Source organism: Microcaecilia unicolor, chromosome 6, assembly GCF_901765095.1.
Source record: "Microcaecilia unicolor chromosome 6, aMicUni1.1, whole genome shotgun sequence".
NCBI classification, from domain to species: Eukaryota; Metazoa; Chordata; class Amphibia; order Gymnophiona; family Siphonopidae; genus Microcaecilia; species Microcaecilia unicolor.
In genome coordinates, this window is record NC_044036.1 from 90,336,995 (window position 1) to 90,364,822 (window position 27,828).

Below are 27,828 nucleotides of genomic sequence, written 5' to 3' on the forward strand. Positions count from 1 at the left end.
TCTAGGTTGCACTCTCAGCTAGTTGTATATAGTTTTAGGTTAATTTATGTTATGTCTTCGCCGTAGCGTCGTTCAGTTGACCAAGTTTTGTTGTTTTGGGTGAGCCTGGATGCTAGGGATACCCCAGTTTTCAATATAATCCAGCCTGCTTGTCCTTGGAGAAAGCGAAGATACATACCCAGTGGCGTAGCTAGGGTAGTTGACACCCGGGGCCGGTCATATTTTAACACCCCCCTCCAAAATCCAGTACTAGGCATACCAAGAATACAAAACACTCAGGATCTCTAGAGCAATTCTACCATACCATAAGCAGTAATTTCTATGAGTCACATAAGGAAAATGAAAGCATTTTAAATACTACAGTGAGCACTACAGCAATTCACCTATTGTAAAACGAAACCAGACAGAATAGTACAGATCGTCGATCCTGCACAGTGAATGCCAACTGAGAGCCATGTCTTTTTCACAAACACAGATACACCCTAAACCACTATAGAATAAGTAATCATAAACTTTCTATTTAGACAAACATTAAAGTGAACCCCCAAGAGGCCAGACTAGCATACAGTGCAACACCACAGAAACAGAAAATGTCCCCAAGTACTGTGCGAAATATAAAGACAGCAGATGTAAATTTGAAAAAACTAACAAATACCAATCACTTTACAAATTAACAAATAGAAATAAAACAAAAATAGAAAATAAAATATCATTTTATTGGACTAATACATTTAGCTTTCAGAGGCCAAAACCTCCTTCCTCAGATCAATACGGTATAGTGCTGTTACAGTATCCTATCCTGACCTGAGGAAGGGGGTTTTGTTCTCCGAACGTTAGTCAGTGTATTAAAATTAGTCCAATAAAGCTTACCTTATTTCCATGTTCTATTTATAAGCATTTATTAACACAGCTACAATACTACTTTATCCTAAAGCAAAAAAAATAAAAATATATATTTTATTTACAGTTTGTTGTCTCTGGTTTCTGCTTTCCTCATCTTCTTTTCATTGTCTTCCTTCCATCCAGCATCTGCATTATCTCTCTCCCTGCCATCCTGTGTCTGATCTCTCTCTCCTGTCCCCTCCATACGTCTGCCCTCTCCCTGCCCCTTCCATCCACTGTCTGCCCGCGCTCTCTCTCTCCTCTCCTTCTAGCATCTGCCCTCTCTCTCTCCTTTCCATCTAGCATCTGCCCTCTATCTCTGCCCCCTTCCATCCACTGTCTGCTCTTTCACTCCATTCTGTCCACTGTCTGCCCTTTCTCTCTGCTCCTTCGATCCACCATTTGCCCTCCCTCTCCCATCCATTCAGGGTCTGCCCTCCCTCTCACTCCCCCTTCCATCCAGGATCTATTCCCTTCCCCCTCTCTCACTGCCCCCTCTTTTCAGCTCCCAGTTTCAGCCCCATTATCCCACCTGCGGCTGCCCCTAGTTCCAGATCCATTGATTCTCCCACCTGCGGCTGCCCCAGGCATGACCCCATTCTCCCTCCTGCCCACTTTTCAGACCCCAGTTCCAGCTCCATGCCCCTTCTCCCATCTGTCCCCCCACCCAGTCTCTTCTGCCATCCGAGTCCTCCCACCCTATCTGTCCCCCACCCAGTCCCTTCTGCCATCAGAGTCCCTCTCACCCCATCTGTCCCCCACCTAGTCCCTTCTGCCATCCGAGTCCCCCCACCACATCTGTCCCCCACCCAGTCCCTTCTGCCATCCGAGTCCCTCTCACCCCATCTGTCCCCCACCCAGTCCCTTCTGCCATCCGAGTCCCCCCACCCTATCTGTCCCCCACCCAGTCCCTTCTGCCATCCGAGTCCCTCTCACCCCATCTGTCCCCCACCCAGTCCCTTCTGCCATCCGAGTCCCCCCACCCTATCTGTCCCCCACCTAGTCCCTTCTGCCATCCGAGTCCCTCTCACCCCATCTGTCCCCCACCTAGTCCCTTCTGCCATCCGAGTCCCCCCACCACATCTGTCCCCCACCTAGTCCTTTCTGCCATCTGAGTCCCTCTCACCCCATCTGTCCCCCACCTAGTCTTTTCTGCCATCCGAGTCCCCCCACCCCATCTGTCCCCTTCCCAGTCCCTTCTGCCATCCGAGTCCCTCTCACCCCATCTGTCCCCCACCCAGTCCCTTCTGCCCTCTGAGTCCCTCCCACCCTCACCCTGCCTCGTCTTCTCCCAGCCACCCAGTCTTTAAAAAGAAATCTCCGACGCGATAGAGAAGCGCAGCACCTCGTGTCTGCATGTAAAAGAAGCGGATCGTCTCTCATCGCCAGGCCTTCCCTCTCTGTCCCGCCCTTGCGGAAATAGGAAGTTGCGTCAGAGGAGGGCGGGACAGGTGAGGGAAGGCCCAATGAAATGATCTGCTTCTTTTGCTTGCTTGCAGTCGCAGACACGAGGTGCTGCGCTTTGCTACCATGTCGGAGATTTCTTTTTAAAGGGCTGGTGCGGGGGGGGGGGGGGTGCCAGAGGAGTGAGCAGCGGGAGCGGTGGAGCACCCCCCTCTCTGCTGACACCCGGGGCGGACCGTCCCCACCGCCCTGCCCTTGCTACGCCACTGTACATACCTGTAGCAGGTATTATGCGAGGACAGCAGGCTGATTATTTTCACAAACCCGCCCATCTGCCCTTGGAGTTATCTCCTTTCTTTATTTCTCTCCTTTTACTCGTTATTGAACTGAGGAGCGCGGCCATGCGGTGGACGGGAAGACACTCGGTGCATGTGTTGTTCGGTGCGCAGCGTGCTCAGAAATCACTAGCAAACTTTTGATATGTGAAATGCCTGTTCCCGGGCTGGCACGGATCACCGACCTAGTTGTGAGAATAATCAGCTTGATGTCCTCAGAGAATACCTGCTACAGGTAAGTATCTTCGTTTTCCCAAAATTCAACATCTGGCATATTATGAAGTAATACAAAACCCAACAAAAGACACTTATTACCAACTTCCAGGAGTTGCACAACAAGGTCCTATAAAGAAAAAGGTGACACCATATACGTTGCGGTGAGCACTAGAACGTCAGTGTACCTACTGGAAAACTAAACAAGCCAGATTACTACAGACTGATACTACACTGACATTCACTGTCAATGGAATACATGGTCTTTTTGACAAATGCAGAGAAGACTTCACAAAGTGTTGAACAAGTAATCAAAAACTAAAAATAGAAATATGTAGACAAAAATTAAAGTGAACCTCATAAAAAGGAAGATGCCGCATAAAGACCAGAAAAACAGAAACAGTGATGCATGCCCCCCATACTGTGCAAAATATAATGACGCAGATATAAATTTCAAAAATTAACATATTCCAATGACTACATTAAAAATGAAATCAAAAATAGAAAATAAGGTGGTTCTTTTGTTGGACTAACTTAGTACATTTTTTGACTAGCTTTTGACGGCCAAAACCTGTTTCCATAGGTCAGGACAGTGTACCTTAACAGCAGTATAGTGTCTCAACCTGAAGGTAGTTTTGGCTTCTCAAAGCTTATAAAAAAAAAATAATCAAAAATGTATTTAGTCCAATAAAAAATGTATTGCCGCATTTTCCATTGTTTCTTTTCTTTTTATTTATTGACTTTTAGAACAAATTTAGACAGCAACCACATAATTAAAAATAAAATTCTTTTACTACCTTTGTTATCTGGCTATTTAATTTTTCTGTGTTGGTCTCAGTCTTTGGGTACTGCTTTCTGTCTGTCTTCATGTCCTCTGCTTCATCCAGCTATGAGAGAGTATATCCAGGATCATTTCATCCATCCCTTCACCTCACCGGCAGGGGCCACTTTTTGTTTCATTGGGAAGAAAGACAGATCCTTAAGACAGTATTTCAGCACTTCATCAATGAAGTTTTTTGAGTTCTGCTCTACTCCTTTGTTATAGTATACCTGAATAACATTCTAGTATATTCTACATTACTCCCTAAGCATTGATTCCATGTTAGACGTAATAAAATAAGAACAGTCATACTGGGTCAGACCAATGGTCTATCTAGCCCAGTGTCTTGCTTCCAACAGTGCCAATCCAGGTCACAAGTACCTGCCAGAAACCCAAATAGCAACACTCCATGCTACCAATCCCAGGGCAAGCAGTGGCTGCCCCCATGTCCATCTCAATAATAGACTATGGACTTTTCCTCCAGGAACTTGTCCAAACCTTTTTTATTTTTGTTACATTTGTACCCCGCTCTTTCCCACTCATGGCAGGCTCAATGCGGTGGGCAATGGAGGGTTAAGTGACTTGCCCAGAGTCACAAGGAGCTGCCTGTGCTGGGAATCGAACTCAGTTCCTCAGTTCCCCAGGACCAAAGTCCACCACCCTAACCACTAGGCCACTCCTCCCCAACTGCTGTTACTACATCCTCTAGCAGCGAGTTCCAGAGCTCAACTATTCTTTGAGTAAAAAAAAATATTTCGTCCTATTTGTTTTAAAAGTATAGCCATGTAATTTCATTGAATATCCCTTGGTCTTTGTGCTTTTTGAAGGAGTGAAAAATCGATTAACTTCTTCCCGTTCTATACCACTCAGAATTTTATAGACCTCAGTCATATTCCCCCTCAGCCATCTGTTTTCCAAGTTGAAGAGCCCTAATTTTTTTAGCTTTTTCTCATACTGGAATAGTTCCATCCTCTTTATCACTTTGGTCGCTCTTCCTTGAACCTTTTCTAATTCCATATATGTTTTTTGAGCTACAATGACCAGAATTGAACACAACACTCATGGTGAGGTCGCAGCATGGATCAATATAGAGGCATTATAATAATCTTGGTCTTATTTTGCATCTCTTTTCTAATAATTCCAAGCATCTTGTTTGCTTTTTTGGCTGCCACTGCACACTGGGCAGAAGATTTCAGTATATTGTCTACAATGACACCTAGATCTTTTTCTTGAGTGCTGACTCCTAAGGTGGACCCTAGCATCAGGTAACTGTAATTCGGATTATTCTTCCCAATGTGCATCATTTTGCATTTGTCCACATTAAATTTCATCTGCCATTTGGATGCCCAGTCTTCCAGTTTCCTAAGGTCTTCCTGCAATTTTTCACAATCCACATGTGTTTTGAAAACTTTGAGCAGTTTTGCATCGTCTGCATATTTAATCACATCACTTGTCATTCCATTTTCCAGTTCATTTATAAATATGTTAAATAGCACCAGTCCCAGTACAGATCCCTGTAGCACTCTACTATTCACCCTCCTCCATTAAGAAAAGTGGCCATTAAATCCTGCCCTTTGTTTTCTGTCCAATAACCAATGCCTAATCCTCAGAAGAATATTGACTCCTAGCCTATGACTTTTTAATTTTCTCAGGAGTCTCTCATAAGGAACTTTGTATAAAGCTTTCTGAAAATCCAGATATACTACATCAACCGGCTCACCTTTATCCACCTGTTTGTTTATGCCGTCAAAAAAATGAAGCAAATTGGTGAGGCAAGACTTCTGTTGACTGAACCCATGCTGACTCTGACCCATTAAACCATGTTTGTCTATGTGTTCTATAATTTTATTCTTTATAATAGTTTCCACTATTTCCCCTGCACTGTAATTAGATTTAGCAATCTGTAATTTCCCACATCACCCCTGGTACCCTTTTTAGAAATCTGCCTTATATTGGCCACCCTCCAATCTTCAGGTACTACGGATGATTTTAATGACAGGTTACAGATCACTAACAACAAATATGCAATTTCTTGTTTATGTTCTTTCAGTACCCTGGGGTCTATGTCTTCCGTCCAGGTGATGTATCACTCTTTAACATGTTAGTTTAGCTCAGTACATCTTCAGGTTCACTGAGATTTCTTTCAGTTTCTCTGCATCATCACTTTTGATGTGCAGGTAGATCTCTTAAATATTAGGTTGCAGAAAATAGAAACACCGTTAGTCTCTCATTGGTCACAAGTGGGTCATGTTGTAGATGACTTAAGATTTGTGGTGTTAGTCTGTTTGAAGGGGATGGGGAGGAACTGTGAATGGGAGCTAATTAAGAGAGAACAAAGAATGATATATAATTGGGGCACAGTGGAGCCATATGGTTTGAATAAAGAAGTGGATTGGCCACTATTGATGACGTTATAAATGAGCTGTAAGATCAGTTGTAAGTCATCCATTCAGCGTGAGCAGTCATACCGACCACAGTGGGTACTGTTGGTGTACCAAGCAGTTATACGAGGCTGTTTAAGGTATTGATAATATATTTTGTGAGTTTGTGGAATTTAAAATAGTAGATTGTACGATAGTAGTGCACTATTGATGTTTTGTAGCAGGTCTCCTGAAGAAGAAGAATGAAACATGGCCAGTGTTGAGACCGGATGATTGCTTGTAAAGAGAGTTTGTGCCATACAAAACCCTATGTTGAGAGGAGAAAGGAGAAGTGAAGATTTTACATCTGTTGGCGATAAAGACATTGTTTTCTTCATCTGGACTGAGTTTGAATTGATGAAATATTGAAAACAATTTTGGAACACAGTCTTTTGGAACACACTGTGTGGACAGTAGATGCATTGGAAATCTAACAACCATGGAGGTTGTATCAGAGAAGATATGGTGTGGACTATAAGATATGTAGAACAATTGATGTACTTTTCAGTCCTTATGTTTGAAAATCTTAAGGGATTTGATGGTTGTTATGTGTGAGCTTTAGTGTGAGTAAGTGTTTAGGGGAGAGAGTGTGACTAGCAATAAAGAGTTGCTAGATTTTGAAAAATATTTAATTTTGTAGTAGTCTCATGAACAGTACCTTGGGATACATAATTTCGTTCATGGGCTTCCAGATGGACTCGGCCAAATCTGCTGCTATCCAAGACTGGCTGCAACCCACGGGCCTCAAGATTCTCCAGAGTCTATTGGGCTTTGGAAACTAATATCAACACTTTATATGGAAGCACTCCAGCCTTAAGGGCCCCTCTTACATCCCTCACTTGAAATGGGGCAGACACACACAATTGGTCACCCAAAGCCCAGCTTGCCTTCTTGAAGCTTAAGGAAGCCAGTATACCCAGTGCAAAATAAGACAGCAGATGTAAATTCTCAAATTGGACATATTCCAAACACTAAAATGAAAATAAAATGATTTTTTCTACCTTTGTTGTCTGGTGATGTTTTTCTATCCATATTGGGCCTAGTCTCTGATTCTGCTGCTCTCTATCTGTTCTCTTAACTCCGTTTCCAGGGCTTCCTTTCCATTTATTTCTTTACTTTCCTCCTTTCTTCTTCGTTTCTTGCCCTCCATCCATGTCCAGCCACCCTCCTCTCCCCCTGCCCTCCCCTCCAGCCACCCATGTCCAGCCACCCTCCTCTCCCCCTTGCCCTCCCAGCACCAGGCAGGCCTCCCTCCCTCCCACCAAGCACCAGGCATCCCTCCCACCAAGCACCAGGTCTCCCTCCCACCCAGCACCAGACCTGCCTCCCTCCCACCCACCCACCCAGCACCAAGCACCAGGCCTGCCTCCCTTCCTCCCTCCCACCCAGCACCAGGCCTCCCCCCCACCCACACAGCACCAGGGCCCCCCGCCCTCCCTCCCTCCCTCCGAGCACCAGGGCCCCCCCTCCAAAATTTAAAAGGCATACCATGTCGGGGTTAAGGTGGCAGCGGCAGCGAAAAGTATGTTGTTTGCTCGGCGCGCCTTCGGCCTTCCTTTCTGTCTCTCAAGCTCTGGTCCCGCCCTTGCGGAAACAGGAAATGAGGGCGGGAGCAGAGCTTGAGAGACAGAAGGGAAGGCCGAAGGTGCACCGAGCAAACAACACACTTTTCGCTGCCGCCGCCGCCGCCTTAACCCCAACCAGGTATGCCTTTTAAATTTTGGAGGGGGGGGGGGCCTTGGTGCTCGGAGGGAGGGAGGACGGGCGGCCTGGTGCTGGGTGGGAGGGAGGGAGCGCAGGCAGGCAGACCAGCGATGGTGCGCGTGCCAACAGAGAGGGCTCTGCGTGCCCTCTCTGGCACACGTGCCATAGGTTCACCATCACTGATATATAGGAAGACCCATACCTAGGAATCTGTCAAACCATGTGTGTTCCTAGATTAGTCGTCAAACAGCAAAGTCTCCTATTGACATATATAAAATGTGAAGAAAAGAGACAAAACCAATAATATTATATATAATAAATAGCATGTAAATCATACAATTATAATCACATAGTAAAATTTAAGGTTAACTTTGAACCAGTATTTAAAAACAGAAGAGCATAAATTTCTCTGCTAAGACAAACTAAATCCAAAAATATAATTATCACACAGCGCTTAAACACCAGCATATGTCAACATGAAAAAGGTTAACAAAAAATGGCTGATAGCACAAAGTATGTGTGTCTATTAAAATAAGCATTATCCATAGTTGCAAGAATAATAATAAACGTCAGCTGGTGCATATTGGCTGCATTTATGGGTTTGTTGGTATCCAAAGTTATGAAAACTCAAATGAAAAGATTCAATGTGCTGTTGATTGCAAAAAGACTCTAAACGGGCTCTGAGGAATGGCAAAATCAATCAATCATAAGTATTGTCAGGCAAAAAAGGAATAGTTGTCCAAAACTTCACACCAAAAAAGGGGGCAGATATGTCACTCAAAAAGATGCTATTTAAAACATCTTTTATGTTTAAACGATATTAGAGCTGTTTGAAAACATAAAACAATTGCATGGCGTGCTAGCGAATGTGGTAAAATCAAGTAGATAAAAAGTATATCTGTCTGTAAAAGGGGAGAAAAACCGGCAAAATAAAAAGTGCTGTAAAAAGCAAACTCTGTTCTTGTAGGAAGAAACTTACCACGGTGATCTCTTGGACACAAATGTAGTCCAAAAAGCTGTATCTATGAGTAGAGAAGGGACTCTTAACTCTACAAGCCGAACTTAAAATGTAAGAGGAATGATGTCACCGAAAAAACGTGCGAAGAAAAATACGAAATAGAGAAAGGAAAAAAAATGGGAAATTTACCCAAATGTATGTAAATTATGGTTTAAAAACAATCACAAACAAGTATGAGAGTAAAAATAATGAAAAAAATGAAAAAGGGGAAGTATAAAAGGACATCAGACTGCCACCGTTTGTATATATTAATATGTACATAAACGATGATTTCAAGATGGTGCAGCAAGAAGTATGTTGAAAATATATGTTAAAACAATGAGAAAATAAGAAAGAAAGAATAAAAATTAAAATAAGTATAAAATGACAATGTAAAAATGTGGTTTAACTTACCAGATCTAAAAAAGGGGGCAAATAAGAAGTATAATATAAAAAGACAAAATGAAAAGGAAGTAAAAACGCAGCACAACTAAAATGTAAAAACACAACACAACCAAATGTAAAAAAGCAAAAAAATATGTAGTCAGATACAAATGAATATAAAAGTAAAATATCTATACAACCATATATTAATACTGAAGTGGTACACTGAATTAACACCAAAAGAAATGGACTTTCTCATGGTCAAATTCCCGACAGTTCCAGCCATTTATATGCTACTCAAAATACACAAAATACTTGATAATCCACCTGGTAGTCCCATTATCTCAGCAAATAGCTTTGTATTGGAACCACTTTCCAAGGTCCCTGTTTACTAAGCTGTGTTATAGGTAGGTTAACATTTTTAACGCGCGTTAAACATGTACACGCATTAACTATACACGCCTACAATATCCCTATAAGTATCTACACAGCGCGCTAAAAATGCTCATGCGCCTTAGTAAACAGGGCCCCAAATTTGTTGATTATTTTTTAAGACCTTTTATTCCGCTCATTGAGTCATATGTGCGAGATTCTTCACAAATGATTACATGGCTGGAGAACTTCCTTTTCATTTTGTCCATGACACACCTTGGGAGCCTCCGCCACCTGCACCAGTGGTTGCAGCTGATACGGAATTTGAGGTACAAGATATTCTGGATGCTAAGGTGATTAGAGGGCGACTACACTATCTGTTTGTTTGGAAGGGCTTTGGACCTGAAGATAATATGTGGGAATCTGCTGTCATTGTTCCTGCCCCTACACTTATCAGACATTTTCATTGCCTCTATCTCCTTAAGCCCAAGCCCAAGGGACCGGGGTGAGGTGCTGCTGGTATGCTTTTCACCTGTCTTCAGAAGTCTTCCATGGTATCCATGCCTGAAGAATCTGTTCTACTTCCTGGAACTCTTCACTTCTTTTTTTTTTTTTTTTTTTATAGCCCTGCAAGTTGGCGCTGACTGATTACATCACATCCTGCCTAGGTATTTAAAGAAATGCCCTACACTCAACCAGTGCCTTTGCAACTGGCTTTCTGGTGTCTTGTAGACTTCAGCTTGTGTTGCCTTGTTCCAGTGTTTCTGCCTGCCTTGCTTGAGCATTCCAGCCAGCCTGTGTCTTGCACTTTGTCCAGTTCCGTTACAAGCAGAGTAGTGCTTCTGTAGTTACTAATGTGAAATCTCGTCAAATCATAGCCACAGCAGCTACTGTGGCTCTCATGAAGTCTGCTTTACTGGATACCATATGCAAATATGGTATATGGATACCATAAGTTTCTGCTTCATACCTTTCCTTCATACTATTGTTTGAACAAGTCTGCAATCGGGGAGAGTGCATTAGGTCAAGCAGTGTTTGTGATATTGCAGGTCTCACATCTTAATGTCTGGGCTAGTCATGCACTAACATTTACCAGAAACTTTTTAAAATGTACCTTTGGGAACTAGATTACACATCATTGCATCTTAGTATGGAGTACAGGATCTTCTTCAACATCTGCAAGTTTGAATCCATTGTTTTCCCAACCCTATCTGCCATATTACCGCCGTGCCCTACTGTTGACAACCAGCCTCTCTTTCCGTGATTCCACCAAAAGTCTCGCTATCATTTTTGACTGCAAACTCGCTTTTAATACTCAAATCGACTCAATGGTATCTTCCTCTTTCTTCGCCCTCCATCGTATTCACTCTGTGCTTTTCTCTCATTGCATTCTGTTCACTCTTTCTTCTTGCCTTGGTCATTACCTACCTGGACTACTGCAGCTCTCTATATGCTGGCCTACTGCTTTACTTACTGAAACACTTGCAGTTAATTTAGTGTACCACTGTGAAAGTACTGCACCATGCCCACTGCTTTGACCGATTCTCCCTTTTCTTCACTCTAAACACTGGCTCCCCATTTCCTCCTGCATCATATTCAAGCTGCTAGTTTTCACGTTTAAAGGTCATCTACCCTCTGCATGTGCTTACTTTGAACAAGCTTCTTATCCCTTTCCCCCTTGCCTCCTTTGCTCTGCTAATGAGAATTTATTATGTCTCCCCTCTCTCTCTTCCCTGCACCTCACCATTTCTCAAGAGACGGCTTTTATCTACCTTGTCCCAAAGTTGTGGAACTCCCTTTCCTCTTTTCTTAGATCGGTTGACTCCCTCCATACTTTCAAAGCTCTCCTGAAAACTCACTTTTTCACTAAGGCCTTCTTCTCCCCTCACTCTTAGTCTTTTGTCCTTATTCACTCTGTCTTCCTGTTCCCCTGCTTCTACTTAGCTGTTTTACCTTTTTTTTTCCTTGTGTAAACCACATAGACACCATTGATGGCTCTATTTCTGGTATATCAAGCACTGAGAAATAAATAAATTTATTTACTTTGATTTGGCATCTTGTAAGTGTTTTTACTTTTAATTTTTTTAAGTGTGCATAGGTACAGATTTATGAGGTTAAATGATTTTTCAGTCGCACAGTCTATTAAACTGAGAACTTTGCTTTTATTTTTCCTTTCTATATTGTATTTTCTCCTGTTTTGTGGGATGTGCCTATATATTTTTCTGCAGTGGTGAATGATGATTATTACCTCAGCTATGGACCTACCACAATGAACAAATCTGAGCAAGAATAAGAGAGATCGGAATATACAATGATTTTCATGCATTTTCACATTAGTGCAAACATCTAACCTTACTTTGATGAGCAGAGTTCTAAACTTGTTCTGTAGAAAACAGCATTTTACTACTACTACTACTACTTATCATTTCTAAAGTGCTGCTAGACGTACGCAGCGCTGTACACTTGAATATGAAGAGACAGTCCCTGCTTGACAGAGCTTACAATCTAATTAGGACAGACAAACAGGACAGACAAGAGATAAGGGAATATTAAACTGAGGATGATAAAATAAGGGTTATGAACAAGTGAATAAGGGTTAAGAGTTAAAAGCTGCATAAAAAAGGTGGGCTTTTAGCTTAGATTTGAAGACTGCCAGAGATGGAGCTTGACGTACCGGCTCAGGAAGTCTATTCCAGGCATATGGTGCAGCAAGATAAAAGGAATGGAGTCTGGAGTTAGCAGTGGAGGAGAAGGGTGCAGATAAGAGAGATTTACCCAGTGAACGGAGTTCCCAGGGAGGAATGTAGGGCGAGATGAGAGTGGAGAGATACTGAGGAGCTGAAGAGTGAATGCACTTATAGGCCAATAAGAGGAGTTTGAACTCTATGCGGAAATGGATAGGAAGCCAGTGAAGTGACTTGATGAGAGGGTTAATATGAGCATAATGACACTGGCGGAATATTAGTCGTGCAAACAGCATTTTCAATAGGCATGATGTGTTTACATGAATCCCTTTCTTTGTCCACATGCAAGAAACATAATGCTTGTGTAGAACCTTTTTAGCAAGATTCGTTGTTTAACTCTCAGAACTAAGTAAGTGGTGAGCTTCCCAAGCTTATTTCTCTCCTCACATTTTTTGTTTTGTAGCTCTTGAGTCGAAAAGATAAGACCACATTTGAAAAGTTGGAATATGTATTGAGTAAAGAAGATAACTACAAACGATTACGAGACTATATCAATAGCTTGAAGATGACTCCTTGTATTCCTTATTTAGGTAAGAAAAAATTCTAATTTTTTGGTACTTTTCTGTTCTGATTTTCTATTAGTTTCTTTCTAAGCATTAATGTGAAACTTAAACCACCTGAAAGTAATATTACTCCTAACTGCTTTTTGATATCGTTTTATGTTTGCCACAACCACCGGTACTACTCAGTTTAAGCAGTCGTTTATTTTCTGTGCCTGCAAGCAACCACATAGGTTGCACAGTACTGCTGTTTCATAGATTCGACAACCATCTGTCTTATACGGTTGCATGATCAGCTGTACTGTGCGGCTGAAATAGCTGAACTTATTCTTACCTGCACCAGTCACCTACATATCCTAGCGTTCTCAGTCAGTTATATAGTGCTGTTCTAGTAGCCAGCTGTGTAGCATGGTTAGTCTGTCACCCTGTATATGCAATTGCTGCAGCAGTAGGTATGGCACCAGCTGCCTGTATAGCAACTGTCTGAATGGCACAGTCAAGCTTACCTATGTGGCATCAGATGTTCCAGCTGTCTGTGGGACGTTGGATGAACATTTATGTGACATCCCAGTCAGCAGCAGACTGCATGCGATTGGCTGTGGTTACCATAAGTAAGACATCAGTCAGCATGGGTCATATTGCATGCAGTATTGGCAGATATGGCTTCAGTTGCAGCATGCATGCGTATGGCTTCAGAGGCAGCGGCCACCTGTGTGTTGCCAGTTATCACGCTACCTCTATCACTTTCTGCTGTAGCAACAGCTTGGATGTCTCCAGTTTTGGCAGCCATGCCTATAGCTCTAGCTACTGTGGTTACACGTATAATATTTCTTGATGCATTTACTTATGGTGCATGGCTGTTCAGTAGGGTGTCTTCGCTGGTTTGGTGACTAGGTGCCTTATCTACTCTGCACAACTATTTAGTACAGTTTCGCCAGTCGCTCATATGGCTCAGGCTATACAAGCACCCACGTTGTGTGATTCTACTGTTCAGTAGTTTTGTGCAGCTACCTTGATAGCACTGGTATTAACCATCACTATTATACAACTGCAGGAAGTGTGTAATACTGTGGATTATTTTCTCAGACTAATAGGCTCTCATCATGGGTTGTCCTGTCTGAGTGTCTCATGTCTAAGCTATCTTATGCCTTCTTCTTGCTCTTACAATGACATTTGGGCTTTCATGTCTGAATAGGGCACTCTGACACCAGGTCAGTCAATAACTATTCTCATTGGTCACCCTTTTTTTTTACTCACAGCGAAGGGTGCCTCTTAATTTTCCTTAGTTGTCTATTCCTGCTGGAATTCTGCACGAAAGTGCAGTGCAGAATTTGTGCAGGATTCACTATTTTCACACATAATTTGTTCCCCACCAGCAGCCCTTGACATCATCTGGCACTGCTGAAGAGGTGATAAAGGGAATCTGTTTAAAACTCCCACGGTACTGCTATGGTAGTACTGCGAGTGACAATTTGTTCCAGAGTAAGGGATAATTTGGCTGGCTACCCCTTACTCCCCAAGTCTCAGTGGGCCCACCTTGGGCCTAACTAAACACGCCCTGGTGGTCTGGTGGCCTCTTTGGGGGCAGGAAATAACCCCACTCTTTCCTGCGGTGCTGCTGCTGCTCTTGCCAGTGCCACTTCTCCTTCAGAATGGCCACCGAGACTTCTTTCCTGCACCAAGAAATATTTCTGATGTGCACTTCTGCAGCTACTCTCGTGCTGGACCAGTAAGTGCAGGGGTGTGGGGGTGGGGGGTGGGACTGAAAAGATGGATAGAGTGTGGGGGGGCTGGAAAATTGTATTTGTGTACAGGGAAAGGGGGCTGTAAGGTGGTTAAAGTATGGGTGCAGGGGGGCTGTAAGGTGGATAAATTATGGGTGCAGGGAAGGGGGGCTGGAAAAATATGGATGGTATTTGTACAGGGGGGGCTGCAAGGTGGATGAAGTGTGGGGCAGGGAGGGGGAGCTGGAAAAAGTATAGATGGTATCTCTACAGGGAGGGGGCTGTAAGGTGACTGAAGTGTGGGTTCACAGAGGGAGGGCTGGGAACAAAGGTAGATGGCTGTAGGTGCAAAAATATTGTTTAAATTATGACAAACCTGCAGCATTTTGAGTTTTTTGGTGCAGAGTTCCACCAGGAGTAGTTGTCATAGATATAGATAGGGAAGCACAGTGGCTTTTCAGCCCCTGATAACTTTCTTCTTATATTTCCTTCTCTGGAAATTCAACTCCTCCAGGACTTCCATTGTAGTTACAATATTCCCTTCATAGATGTATCTTAGTCTTAGGCTGTTGTCTTCAAAGCCTCTTTCAAGGAAAACACCAGTTGGGTCTGCGCATCTCTTCTTTGGTCTATGTGTGGGGGCATACACAGATAACATTCATTTGAGGTGTTATTGGGAACGTGAAACTCAGTATAGACTACAGAGTAACTTGACTCTGCCACATTTCGGCATTAGACAGTATAGTATTAGAAAAGCAATTGTTCCCTTTTATGTACAGACCTGAGCTCATAACGTGAAAATAATAAACAGAACTAACTCCATACCAAGGGTATTATAAAAATAGTACTCGTAACAGCTCAGAGTAAATGCACATTACCTTAGACAGGCTTATCATTTAGCCTGCTACTCCAAACCCATAGCACTTTTAAAGTGACTATACATGGCAACTATAGAACTTGATGCAGACATCCAGCAGATGGCAGAGTATTCCTCAGATGGTCAGTCAGACGTGAAGCAGGAGTTGCTCAGATGGAATGTTCCCTTGTCTTCGTTTACAGTCATCCTTATAGAAGAAAAGCCAGCTCCAGCCGGGGTGGCGATGTCACTTCTGGCTAGGTCTGGACTCCACGTATTCTGTGAAACAACCTTGTTTGTTACAGGTTGTTATGACTTAAAGGGCCACAATGCTGTCCTATCAGCACCACAATGAAGGGCACTTTAAACGTGGAAGTCAGTGTTTCAGGGAGGAAAGTGCTTTTCTAAGATACAACTGTGCTACCGTGTCCTAGACAACAGGCCTGGGACTTTCCATCATTGTGGTTTGCAGATCCAACCACTATATAGCATCCATAATGCACCAGAGGCACTCTGACCATGGAGTGCATTTTCCCAGGCAACAGCATATTGTGATATTCTGTCTTTCCAGCCATTATGTAAGCTCAGTCACCAAGGGAATTTCCAGTGGTCCTTGACTGGCCCCCACACACAGAAGTCTGTATTTAAAGTCAGGTTGGAAATGCTCAATAGTGCTGTGTATTATTATCCCATATACATAGATACATACAGCTGAATATAGTGCTTATTTTGCTCGAACATCTGCCCCCCCACTAAAAGGAGCTTAGCGGCTTTAAACACTAGTTAAATACACAATAGTGTGCATTTACTAAATCATAATAAATGTAACATGCGAAGCATGAGTAACAGACAACATTGTAATAAGCTTCAAATAATATCTTAAAATAGTAGTAGACATACAAGTATGAGAATGTAGAATACTTGAACATATGATAATACAATGAAGCAAAGTAAAGCATATTAAATTGCATGCAATGATGTTCATCAGCAAATGTGGTTAAGTGATTTAGAAATGTATAAGTAAATGTCCATGGAAATTAAATGTCTTTGTCACTGCAAGCTAAATACTTGCAGTCTAAGTGACTCATAAGTTCATGGAGAAAAAGTCACTTTGTAGCAAAGCATTGCGGCAACTGAGTGATGAACCACAGCGTTGAAAGTAGTGTTTAATATACTAGGCATTGTACCTAAAAAAAGTTGCAACCAGTGATAAAATAATGGAATAAAACAGTGTAATAAAAATTGAGTGTGTCATACAATTCTCTGTTTTCAGTGAATTGTAAAGTCCATACCACAGTAACCGTAGACATTCATGCTTACATGTCTCTGACAATGCATGCAGTTTATAGTTCATGGAGGAAAATTATACTACATGAAATATAACATTGCAGTAAACACAAGCAACAAAGGACATGTATAATGTCGGTCATAGATCAGTACAGTTGTAATAAAATATCAACAGTGTATAAGCATTGCAAGCAAAACTATTAAAAATATTACTTAAGTGTAGGAAAAACCTATTCATAGAAAAAGACCTACAGAGTTTATTTGCACTTGAATGATAGCAAATATTATTTTAGTACAGCAACTTAACCAATTATGACTATGTAAATAAAATGAAAGCAACACACAGTCAGAGTAATATAAGGAAAACCATAAAAACTGGAAAACCTCACTTAAACCTTAGCAAAATTGACATAATTAAATAACCATGATACCCTACCAAGTATAGAGCACACTATACACACTATAAATGCATCACCTAAATCATAGAACATTGTCAGCAAAATGAAACATTTAGTGTGTAATGAGGTATGACATAAATGTTGAAACAAGTGTTGGCACCAACAGATTTATAAAATGAGATATAGAGGTACTCAGATGTATATAATATGAATATATAGTATCCTCTCTACTAATTGATAGTAACTACATATGTGCAGCCTACAGCTAAAGTACCCCCCTCCTTTTATTCAGAGAAAAAACTCAACATAAGTAAAAGGCATATATGTACTAAAAGAAGAGGTTTGTATAATACCTAAGAAAACTTATTGTTCAAAATCAATATGTAGACATTTAATTCAGCGAAATCCAATGTCAATGACACAACAATGAGCTGAAACAACAACCTAATATTCATATCTCTGCCCCTCAATATCAAGATCAATATTATTCACGTCTAATAAATGGAGGAAAAGACCTCAAATGTCTTGGCTAGGCAGTAAGTGTAAAAACTTAGTGCCAGCTCATATTGGACTCCAATCATATCATTGGTCAAAAACCCTCCAAATTTCATTATTTTTTTTTTTTTTGTAATTATTTTTATTGAAGTTTTTACATATATAACACAAATGCTGATAATCACATCTTAATCATACTTCTAGTACATTACCCCCCTCCCCCCCAACTTTCCCCTTGTACGGTTGCTAACCGGTATAGGCTTATGATATGTCTTTATTTTATGTCCAGTTCATGGAGCTGTCATTAGTCTGGGGGCATCCAAGTCCACTCCATCCTTCAGCCTCCAGGTTGAATATTGGTCCCATTGTTTGTAGAATTGTGGAATCCTGCCTGTCTTTATTGCTGTCAACTTAGACATTTGATAAACATAGTCCATTTTATGCACCACCCGCACCACCGGTGGTAAAAAAGATTGTTTCCATGCTGATGCTAATACAATTTTTCCTGCTACCAACCACATCGACGCCAAGCGATGTGTTATTGATTTTATGCCTGCCGGTTGGAATTGCAATAGGCATGTCTCCATCTTCATTGGATAATGGCTCCCCAAAAATTTCTCCAATGTCTTAATTAGTTCTAGCCAGTATGCCTGTGCTTTAGGGCATGTCCACCAAATATGTGCCATATCTCCAGTCTCTTTACACCCTCTCCAACACCAGCTACTTTCTTTTTTATACATTCTCGCTATCTTATTAGGCGTCAGATACCACTGGTATAGCATTTTGTATCCGTTCTCAACCAAAGAGCTAGAAATAGATACTTTAAGCAGATAACTCAATGCTTTTTCCCAGCTATTACTGTCATACTTCTGTTGCATAGCCTTTTCCCACCTCTGAGTGTATCGTTCTAATGGGTTTGAGTGGGATCCCATCGCTCTATATAAACGGGAAATACATCCCCTCTGACTTCCCCCTCCTATAGCCTGTTCTAGGGCTGTTTCGTCAAGGGTAAGCTCCCTTTTAGCTTTTCGCTGTATGTAATCCTTAACCCTCTGGTAGTGATATAAGTGGGACCTAGGGAGTTCAAATTCCTCTTGGAGTTCTGCAAATGGGATCATATTCCCCTCTTCCCATATCTGATGTATTGCTACCAGCCCTTTTTGTTTCCAGACTCGAAATACATTGTCTGTCGCCCCTATCGGACATCCCATAGCTGTCTGTATTTTCATTCGTTTAAAGTGTTTCCTGCCCGGGAGGTGTTTCTGTCGTAACACATTCCAAGTCTGGAGGGGAAATCTTATTGCGGGTGGTGCCTGCCGAATGCATGTTAATAATTGATTCTGTGGAGCCCATAATATGGCATCTGGCCTCTCTATCTTCAACCAGTATTTTTCGATTTGTAGCCAAGGAGGTGAGAAACTGGAACCCCACCCCGCCAATACCCTCAATTGGGCTGCTTGATAATATTGTTTAAAGTTGGGTACCCCCATGCCCCCTCTATCCTTTGGCTGATACATCATGTCTGCCCTCACCCTGGGTGGTTTGTGCTGCCAAACATATGCGAAGACTTTACGCTGCAGGTGATGAAAAAAATGGTTTGGAATCGGTAGGGGTAATGCTATGAATAAATATAAAATCTTTGGTAGGAGCATCATTTTTACTGCCGATATCCTTCCTATCCATGATAATTCTAGCCCTTCCCATCTTTCCAGTTCCTTCAGCAGTTCCTTGATTTTTTGTGGGAAGTTAGCTTCATATAAATCTACTAATTTAGCTGTAAGGTTAACCCCTAAGTATCGCAGGCATCGACTGACCCACCGAAAGGGATACCTTCGACTTAACGCCAGTGTCATCTCACTGGAGAGGCCTACCCCCATGATCTCTGACTTATCCATGTTCACCCGGAATCCTGCCATCCTCCCATATGTTTGTAAACACTGCATTACCCATGGTAGTGATTCCTGTGGGGATGTCAGTGTAAGCAAGATGTCGTCTGCAAACAGCATGATTTTATGTGTCTCCTCTCCTATGGTCAAACCCTGTATATCTACGTGTTGTCTAATATGTTGGGCTAACGGTTCCATTGTAAGTGCGAATAGTAATGGAGACAACGCACATCCCTGACGAGTACCCCTCTCAAGGTGGATCAAGTCAGATCTGACTCCATTAATTCGCAAAAAAGCTATAGGGTTCAAATATATTAATGTCATCCATGAGATGAATCTTCCTGTAATACCTATTTTTTCTAATACTGAAAACATGAATTGCCACTGTACTCGATCAAACGCTTTTTCAGCGTCGAGGGACAATACCAACATCGGCTGTTCTGTATCTCTTGCCTCATAAATCAAATGTATGGCTCTACGAATGTTATCGAAAGTCTGCCTTCCACTTATGAAACCCGTTTGGTCCCCATGTACTAATTTCGGCATAACCTGCTGCAGTCGGTGGGCTAGGATTTTTGTGAAAATCTTATAGTCCATCCCCAAAAGGGAAATCGGACGGTATGACTCACATCTCTGGGGATCTTTACCTGGCTTCAGAATAAGTGTTATGCCTGCTAGCCGCCATGAATATGGCAGTTCCAAATGGGGCTCCATTTCATTAAATACTCGGACTAACAGCGGGGCCAGAATTTTACTATATTTTTTATAAAATTTATTTGTGTAGCCATCGGGCCCTGGGGCTTTCCCATGCGGTAGGTCCTGGATAGCCCATTGTACCTCTTCTAGGGTGATTGCATCAGATAAAACCTTTGCCTCCCCAGTTGTCAATTTTGGAAGTGTTACCTGTGCCAAGTATTCCCGGGTGGCTTGTGGGGTCGCTATTTCTTCAGCCTGATATAACCGTTGATAGTATTTGTAAAAAGTATCTTTTATGTCTTCCAATTTAGTGCCCATTGTGCCCTCTTCCGTTTGAATCGTATGTATATATGAACTTAGGCTACGTTTTTTAAGTTTGTATGCTAACAGTCTCGATGGCCTATTACCAAATTCAAAATAAGTTTGTCTGGCTTGTTGTAGATGTTCTGCCACTTCTGCTAGCTGTAACTCTCTAAGCGCTAATCGAATACTATGTATCCTATCTTGTGACTGTTGTGATAAAGGGTGTTGCTGAGCTTGTATGGTTAGCCCTAACAATTCCGCATGTAGTGTTTGTGCCTGAGCCTTTGCTTTCTTTTTCATATGTATTTGTATTGTTATTATTTTCCCCCTGACCACTGCTTTCAAACCTTCCCAAAGTATCTGCGAAGTTACTTCTCCGTTGTCATTATAATCTAAGTACTCCTTTATCTCCCCTTCCAATTGCAAAAGCATCTTAGGGTCAGCTAGCAGTTCATCCGGGAACCTCCAGGTTGGAATCCCCGGAGGTCTGACTGTCCATTCCATTTCCAATAGAACAGGTGCATGATCTGACCACGTTCTTGGAAGTATCTGTATCTCCATTACTTTAGAGAATATATCTGGTGGCCCCAACCACATATCTATACGGGAATGGGAATCATGAACCGCCGAATAATATGTATAACCTCTGGATTTCGGATGCATCTGTCTCCAAATGTCCAGTACCTGCCAATTATCTATAAATTTATGCAGTTGTGCTCTTTCAGATTGGGCATATCGTATCCCTCCTGTTGTGTTATCTAATAGTGGGTGTAGTGTCAGGTTGAAGTCTCCTCCTATTAGTAAAGTGCCTTTCACATGTTTGCTCAGGGTCTTAGATATTTCTTTGTAGAAGGTACCTTGCTGAGTGTTAGGTGCATAAATGTTTAATAGGGACAATGTTTCATTTCCCAACTGAACTATTAGCAATAGGTATCGTCCCTCTCTGTCTCTTATTATCTCTTGTACCTGCCATGGGTGTCTATTGGTCAGTATTATGAGGACTCCCTTTTTCTTATTCTCTTTGTGGTTTGATGCAAAATATATAGAATTACTCCTCCCCCCTTGGCATAGGTGTTCTTTAGTTGGCAGCAGATGTGTTTCCTGTATGAAAGACACATCTGCTTTTAGGCGTTGCACTTCTTTAAATAACAACTGTCTCTTCGTGGGAGAATTTAATCCCTTAACATTAAGGGTCATGCAGATCATGTTATACATTGTTTTTTGTTAACTAAGCAGTCATAGTCTAAGTTTATATGTGGGCTGCTCCCAAATATCCCTATTTTTCTTCCACCCATTCCGGACATCCGTATTTTCTGCTTTTCCCTTCTATTACCCGCCCCTTCCTCCCTCCCCCCCTTCTCCCTCCCTACTATTATACACATCTGTTATTATTACACAGGTGTGTTTTCGGGGAAGGGACCTCACCCCCATTATTTGTTCTTGCATATCATTAGTGTCTTTCCGCCTTCAAGTGTTAACCTATTAATCCCTTCCTAGAACCCTCCATATCATATTTTTTTCATAGAATAACAGTATATAACTTTCCATAACTTATAACATGTCATATCTATTAAACAATTCCCAAACAGTACGTCTCACTCTTCCGTGGATCCTCTCGTTTCAGTTTCGGGTCTTCTTTTAATTCAGACATTGTCTTTCTAAGTTTTTGTTCAAGATCCATGTGCATCCAAATCGTGTCGAAGTCTAGGGTCTGATTGCTGTCGAGAAAGTCGACCCTTGCCTCTAGTGACTCTCTGCCATCGTGGCTTTGGTAGATTAGTCTTAGCAGGTTGATGTGTTGTGCTATCAAAAGCTTTTGGTAGTTGCTCTTTTGCGTCCTCCAGTTGTCGTATTTGATGAAGTTTCCCCTCTTTATAAAAGCGTAGAGCAAAAGGGTAGCTCCATCGGTAACGAATACCTTCTGCCTGTAAAAATTGAGTTAAGGGCTTTAGCTCCGCTCTTCTTTTCAGAGTGGCGGCTGCCAGGTCCTGGTAGCAAGCGATTTTGTAGGACTCCCATTGAAAATCTGGGGATTCCCTAGCCGCCTGCATAATCTGTTCTTTTATTTTAAAGTCACCAAAACAGGCAATTAGGTCTCGCGGTTTATTAGCTCTTGGCGTTCCCAACGCCCGGTGAGCCCGCACTATTTGTATATCCGAGGGGTCTTTATTGACTTTCATTGTTGCCAGCCATGCGCTCGCTATTTTTTGCACCACAGTCTCACAGTCTGAGTATAATGGTACTTCTGGCAGTCCTCTGAATCTCAAATTGTTTCTTCGATTGCGATTCTCAAGATCCTCTAACTTGTCCCACACTTGCTGAAACTCTTGCTTAGATTTGCTTGCCTGCTCATTTAAGCTCTGTATGGCCTCCGCTTGCTCTTCTATCTTGTCTTCAGTCTCTGCCACGCGGACTCCCAAGGCCCCAATCTCACCTTTCAGATCCGTCCCCAGCAACGTGAGATCAGAGCGCATGGCTTTAAGATCTGCCTGAATCTCCTTTATCCAGGACCCGATATCTTGTAACGTAGTTTCCTCAGGTTCCGTAACATCCCCCGTTTCAAATAGAGGTGGAGAGTTATGCAGTTGCTGTTCCGGTGATAGATTGGGCCGCTGTTCCGCCGGAGCGCCGCCATGTTTTTTTTTTCGCCGATGCGTTCTCAAACGCAAACGCCGACAGAGCCAACATGGCTGTTTGCGATGTCGATGTCATTCTCTCGGCTCTTCTTTTAGCTCGCTACTCCGTGTTTTCTGCTTCAGATTAAGGCTCTTTAGCAGGATTAATATGCTTTAGTTGCTCGGGGTGCGACGGAGCTCCCAGCTCACGCTGCCATCTCCGTCGGTGACGTCACCTCCTCCAAATTTCATTATTTTTAATTATTTTAAATGTTGCTTGATATTTTTAAAATCATTTTTGTTTAATTATATAAAAATGCACCATGGCTGCAGAGCTCTTCACTTAATTCAAGTCCAACAGAACTCCTCACTTAATATAAGTCCAATGCAAGGCTTTTAACTTAATAAATAGCACTCTTGACTCATACATCCAACGGGTCTCTCTGTTTCACTTTTCTAACGAGCTTCTTCAGAGGACTAAGTGCTCTCAAGACCTGCAGAATATTTACAATACAATCAGTCAGTGCTTTCAGTGTATTAAAACAAACAACAGCAGAGTATATTTGGAGGTTTCTTTAACCAATGATATGATCGAAATCCAGTATGAGCTGGCACTAAGTTTTTACACTTGCTGCCAGACATTTGAGGTCTTTTCCTCCATTTATAGAAGTGATTAATATTGATCTTGATATTGAGGGGCAAAGATACCAATATTAGGTTCTTTCAGCTCATTATTGTGTAATACCTAAGAAAGACAGGTGTTAAAGTGTTTTTGTACCTAAGCTAAACCTGCTATGTATATAGTTAACATAGAAAGGAAAGTGATACCTTATGCCCTCCTCTACTTAGGAGGGTATGTATGTATGCACATTTGTGATAGAGCTGTCTCCAAAACTTTAAATTATTTTGGATGATATGAAATTTAGAATGCGTGCATATGAATTTCTTTTAATTGACTTTGAATTTCAAAATGTGCACCATAGTTTTAAACACAAGCCTTTTTATGTTATTGCTTTCAGACCTTAAGGTATAAAGCAAATCATGATTTGATTGTTTTGCTAGCAAGATTATAAAATCAAAACTCTACGCACAAGGCAAGAGACACTTTGGCCATAGATAAAAACAAAAATATTGAACCATGGTTTCCTCTTTGCTATAACCTAAACAAGATAGGTACCCATGTACATGGTTAAAACAAAAGTTTAAAATGTGAAAAGGTGCCCATTGATTTATTTTATAGTTGTGCCGGGATCCGTGACACAAACGCTACCTTTAAATGAAAGGTTAAAATGTTGCTTCCAAAATTGTTTAGCAGCTAGCTGGTTAGAGCTAAAAAGTTTCATAACATCCACCAGGAAAACAGAAACAATTGGACAGTCCAGAGAAGTATACAAGACTAACATTCATTCTTGGGTGTTAGTAGGTTAGCCATGCAACTTTCCAAAAGTTATTGTTAAACATTACACCCTTTAACATTAAAGAAAGTTAGTAAATTAGTATTGCCAACTTTTCATTCCACCCCCTCCCCGCCCCTTTTTCTCGGTTCTTCCACTCTCCCTGGAGAGGCAGAATTGAAAATCTAGTAGACACAGCATCAAGGATGAGGTGCATGCTCCTAAAATTGAAAGACAGTTAATTTTAGTCCAGGGGTATCTTTGACAACCTGCTATGCCCGGCCAATTTCCCTGGAGTCTGCCTGGAAAATGTAAATACAGTTTATTCATCAGAACCAAAGTTTTCATCACTCTCTCACTCAAGCTGACATTAAGCATCCTAGGGTGTTACGCCTGAGCTGATTAATATGAACCCACTTTAGTGTGCCTTCCTGATGCAGAGTTGGTAAACTACAGGTGATGCCTTATTAACAATTTGGTAGGGGCCATTCCAGCTAGGTGAAAATTTACGACACTTGGCACTTTCTTTCTCAAAATTATAGTAGAAGGCCTTATCACTAACTTGATGCTTTTAGGTCATAATACGTTTTTTCAAGATTCCTTTGTGCAAAGGAATACGCTGCCTGCAACTGTTGGTGTAAATGGGTGATTCATGTTCGGTAGTGGCACTAGTGAGGTTGACATCCTGTGTTTGGTATAGCGGGTGGATGGAGGGAGCCATTTTCCTTTCTCAAATGGTGACAGACCTGTGGAATAGTGAAGTGTTGACCTAATAGCCATTAATACTATTCTGTCCTATTCTATTGGAGTCTTATATACTGCCTATTTTTCATAAAGGATTACAATAAGGAAAGTGAAGCTCTTCATATAGAGCGAAGTGACATTTTGAGGAATGATAATAGGAAGAAGAAATCAGTTACAAGGGTGGTCTGAAACTGTTGACATAATACCTAACTATTTGTCAAACAAATAAGTCGTCAAGGCCTTCCTGAAGGAGAAGTAGGTGGATATGTGCATTAGATCTGTTGGTAACATATTCCATGGTCTCGTTCCTGCAAAGGAAAGTAATTCTCGATAATGGTTTTGAAGTGAATGCACTTCAGTGATGGAAAACCTAATTTCAGCATTCTCAGAAAATCCAGAGTTCTGCTAGGGGATGGCAGAACAAGCAGTTCGCTCTACCCCTCTGAATTTGATCTGAAAACAGATTAGAAAATTATGTAAAGTACCTTGAAATTAATATTCTGACGAGTTGGCAACCAGTGGAGATCACGTATTGATGATGAGGCGCTGTTGAAGCAACCCAGTCCACAAACCATCCGAATAGCAATACTATTGGTAACTTCACATCCCAGTCTCTACCAGAGGTGGAAACATACTTTTTCCATTGTATTAGCCACTGTTTGGTAAATGCTTTCCACCTGACCTGAGGACTGAGAATGATAAGCAATATGATATTTCTTCTCGCCACCTAAAATTTTCCACATATTCTAAATTATCTTACCTGTGAAATGGGGTCCCTGGTTGGAGTCTACTCACATTGGTAGACCCCAGTGACTAAACACATGGTTGATGAGAAGAGCAGCCTTCGTTTCAGCTGTACAGTTGGGAGCTGGTAAACATTCAAGCCACTTGGTGAATATACACATGACAATAAGCATGTATTGATTACCACAGGTGGACTGAACTACCGGTCCTACCCAGTCAGTTTGTATGTCATACCTGGACATGGTTATGCCCTTACTTCTGAGGGGAGCCCAGTGGGAAGGTTCATAGGGTTGAAACCTACAACAGGTCAAACAGCCTCGGGTATAAATTTGTACATCTTGATACATATGGGGGCCAGTAGACTACTTGTCTCAAGGCTTCATAGGTAACCTGATCGCCTCGAAGTCCAGCACAGGGCTCGTCATGTGCATATTGCAACATGAGCCCTCTAGAAGATGGACTCATGACTCAGATGTATCAGCAGTCCTTTGTTCATTTGGAACATCCCTTGGAATAGCATACAGCATTCTTAGCTCCTGATCGTTCTCAGTATCTGCTTGAGTGATAGGATTCTTCTCGGGGTCTGGGATGTATGCACAGTTCCTCCCAACAGCTGGGTTCTCCTGTTGTGTGGTGATTAAATCAAACGAGGGTTCATCAGGGAATCACTGCAACACAGTATTGTCTGCAGGAAATTTGGCTTGTTGTCTGATGGTAACCGCAATGAGGGTGGATCCCAGCTATTTGCAGGTCCATGGATCACCTGAGATTGCACCTTCCTTCACTAACTAGATCATTTCCTACCCAATCTGGGTTGTCTACTTTGGTGTGCCTTTTACCTTCTTCCATTAAACAACTTATCATTATGCTGAACCAGTTGGTCCAGGATCAATATGAGATCCCCGTTTGTGACTGGTTTGTTTCAAAATGCCACTGTTTTTCCAGGTTTGTAGGTGGGCCACAAACATATGATGGACATAAATGAAGTCAGTGCAGATGACTGTTTTGACTCTATTCTTGATAGCGGATTGTACAGTTGCAAGTGCAGTGCGGCAGCGATTTCCGCATACTGGTTGATTTTATATCCCAGTTGAAAAGTTGTTCTTGTGGGTCCGCAGAATCCCAAACGACACCAGTTCTGACCACGACTTCCTTATCACTGTCTCTGCAAAAGGCATATCGTCCACATACACCTGAGGGACTTGTCTACCGTGCTCCTCATCATAAAACAAATGATGAGGAGACTCCTCTAATGTTAACTGGGAGGAACGACAGAGGTAAGTCTTTCTGGACCATGTCCTCCACTGTGCAGTCATGCAGTTCAGCCAGGCCCTGGGCTACTGCTTTCTTATGTTTTTGAGTTTACCTTATCTTCATTGGCCACCCTTCTAGTGCTAATGCCCTGGAGATAGTTTGACTCATGATAACCAGGCCAGTATTGAGATATTCACTTCTTCAAGACTCGATGACTGGTCTCCATGACCAGCTCTAGCCCTTGGACATAACTGCGAAAGTGGTGAAGGGCTCCTATGGCTGTCAACTGCTCCTTTTCACAGTTGCTATATTTCATTTCAACTGAAGACAGGGCTTTGCTGGCATAAGCTATTACACGACAATCAGCATCATATTTTTTATATAATGCAGCAGTCATGCAGTGCTGAGTGAACCCTATTTCTAGGTAAAAATCTTTGCCTTGATGAGGGTAGGCCAAGCATGGGGCATGACTCAGGATGTCCTGTAGCTCTCGCATGGCCGAGCTTTGCTTCTTATCTCACTCCCAGAGTATACCCTTTTTAAAGAGCCTGATCAGTGGTCGCGTAATCTCATCATATTGATCCACGAACTGCCGGGAATAGTTGCAGATCCCTAGGAAGGACTGTAACTCAGATGTTCATGGATATTTTTTGCTAC

The 27,828-nt window shown here is 42.0% G+C and overlaps 1 protein-coding gene across 3 annotated transcripts in view; it reads left to right on the top strand.

Annotated features, from left to right (window-relative positions):
• RALGPS2 (Ral GEF with PH domain and SH3 binding motif 2) overlaps positions 1–27,828 on the top strand; it is a 677,704-nt gene that overhangs the window by 200,740 nt on the left and 449,136 nt on the right. For all 3 annotated transcript variants that reach the window (XM_030206437.1, XM_030206439.1, XM_030206438.1), the window contains one exon: positions 12,679–12,805. In XM_030206437.1, coding sequence (XP_030062297.1) covers positions 12,679–12,805 — 127 coding nt within the window. The remainder of the gene's footprint in view (positions 1–12,678; positions 12,806–27,828) is intronic.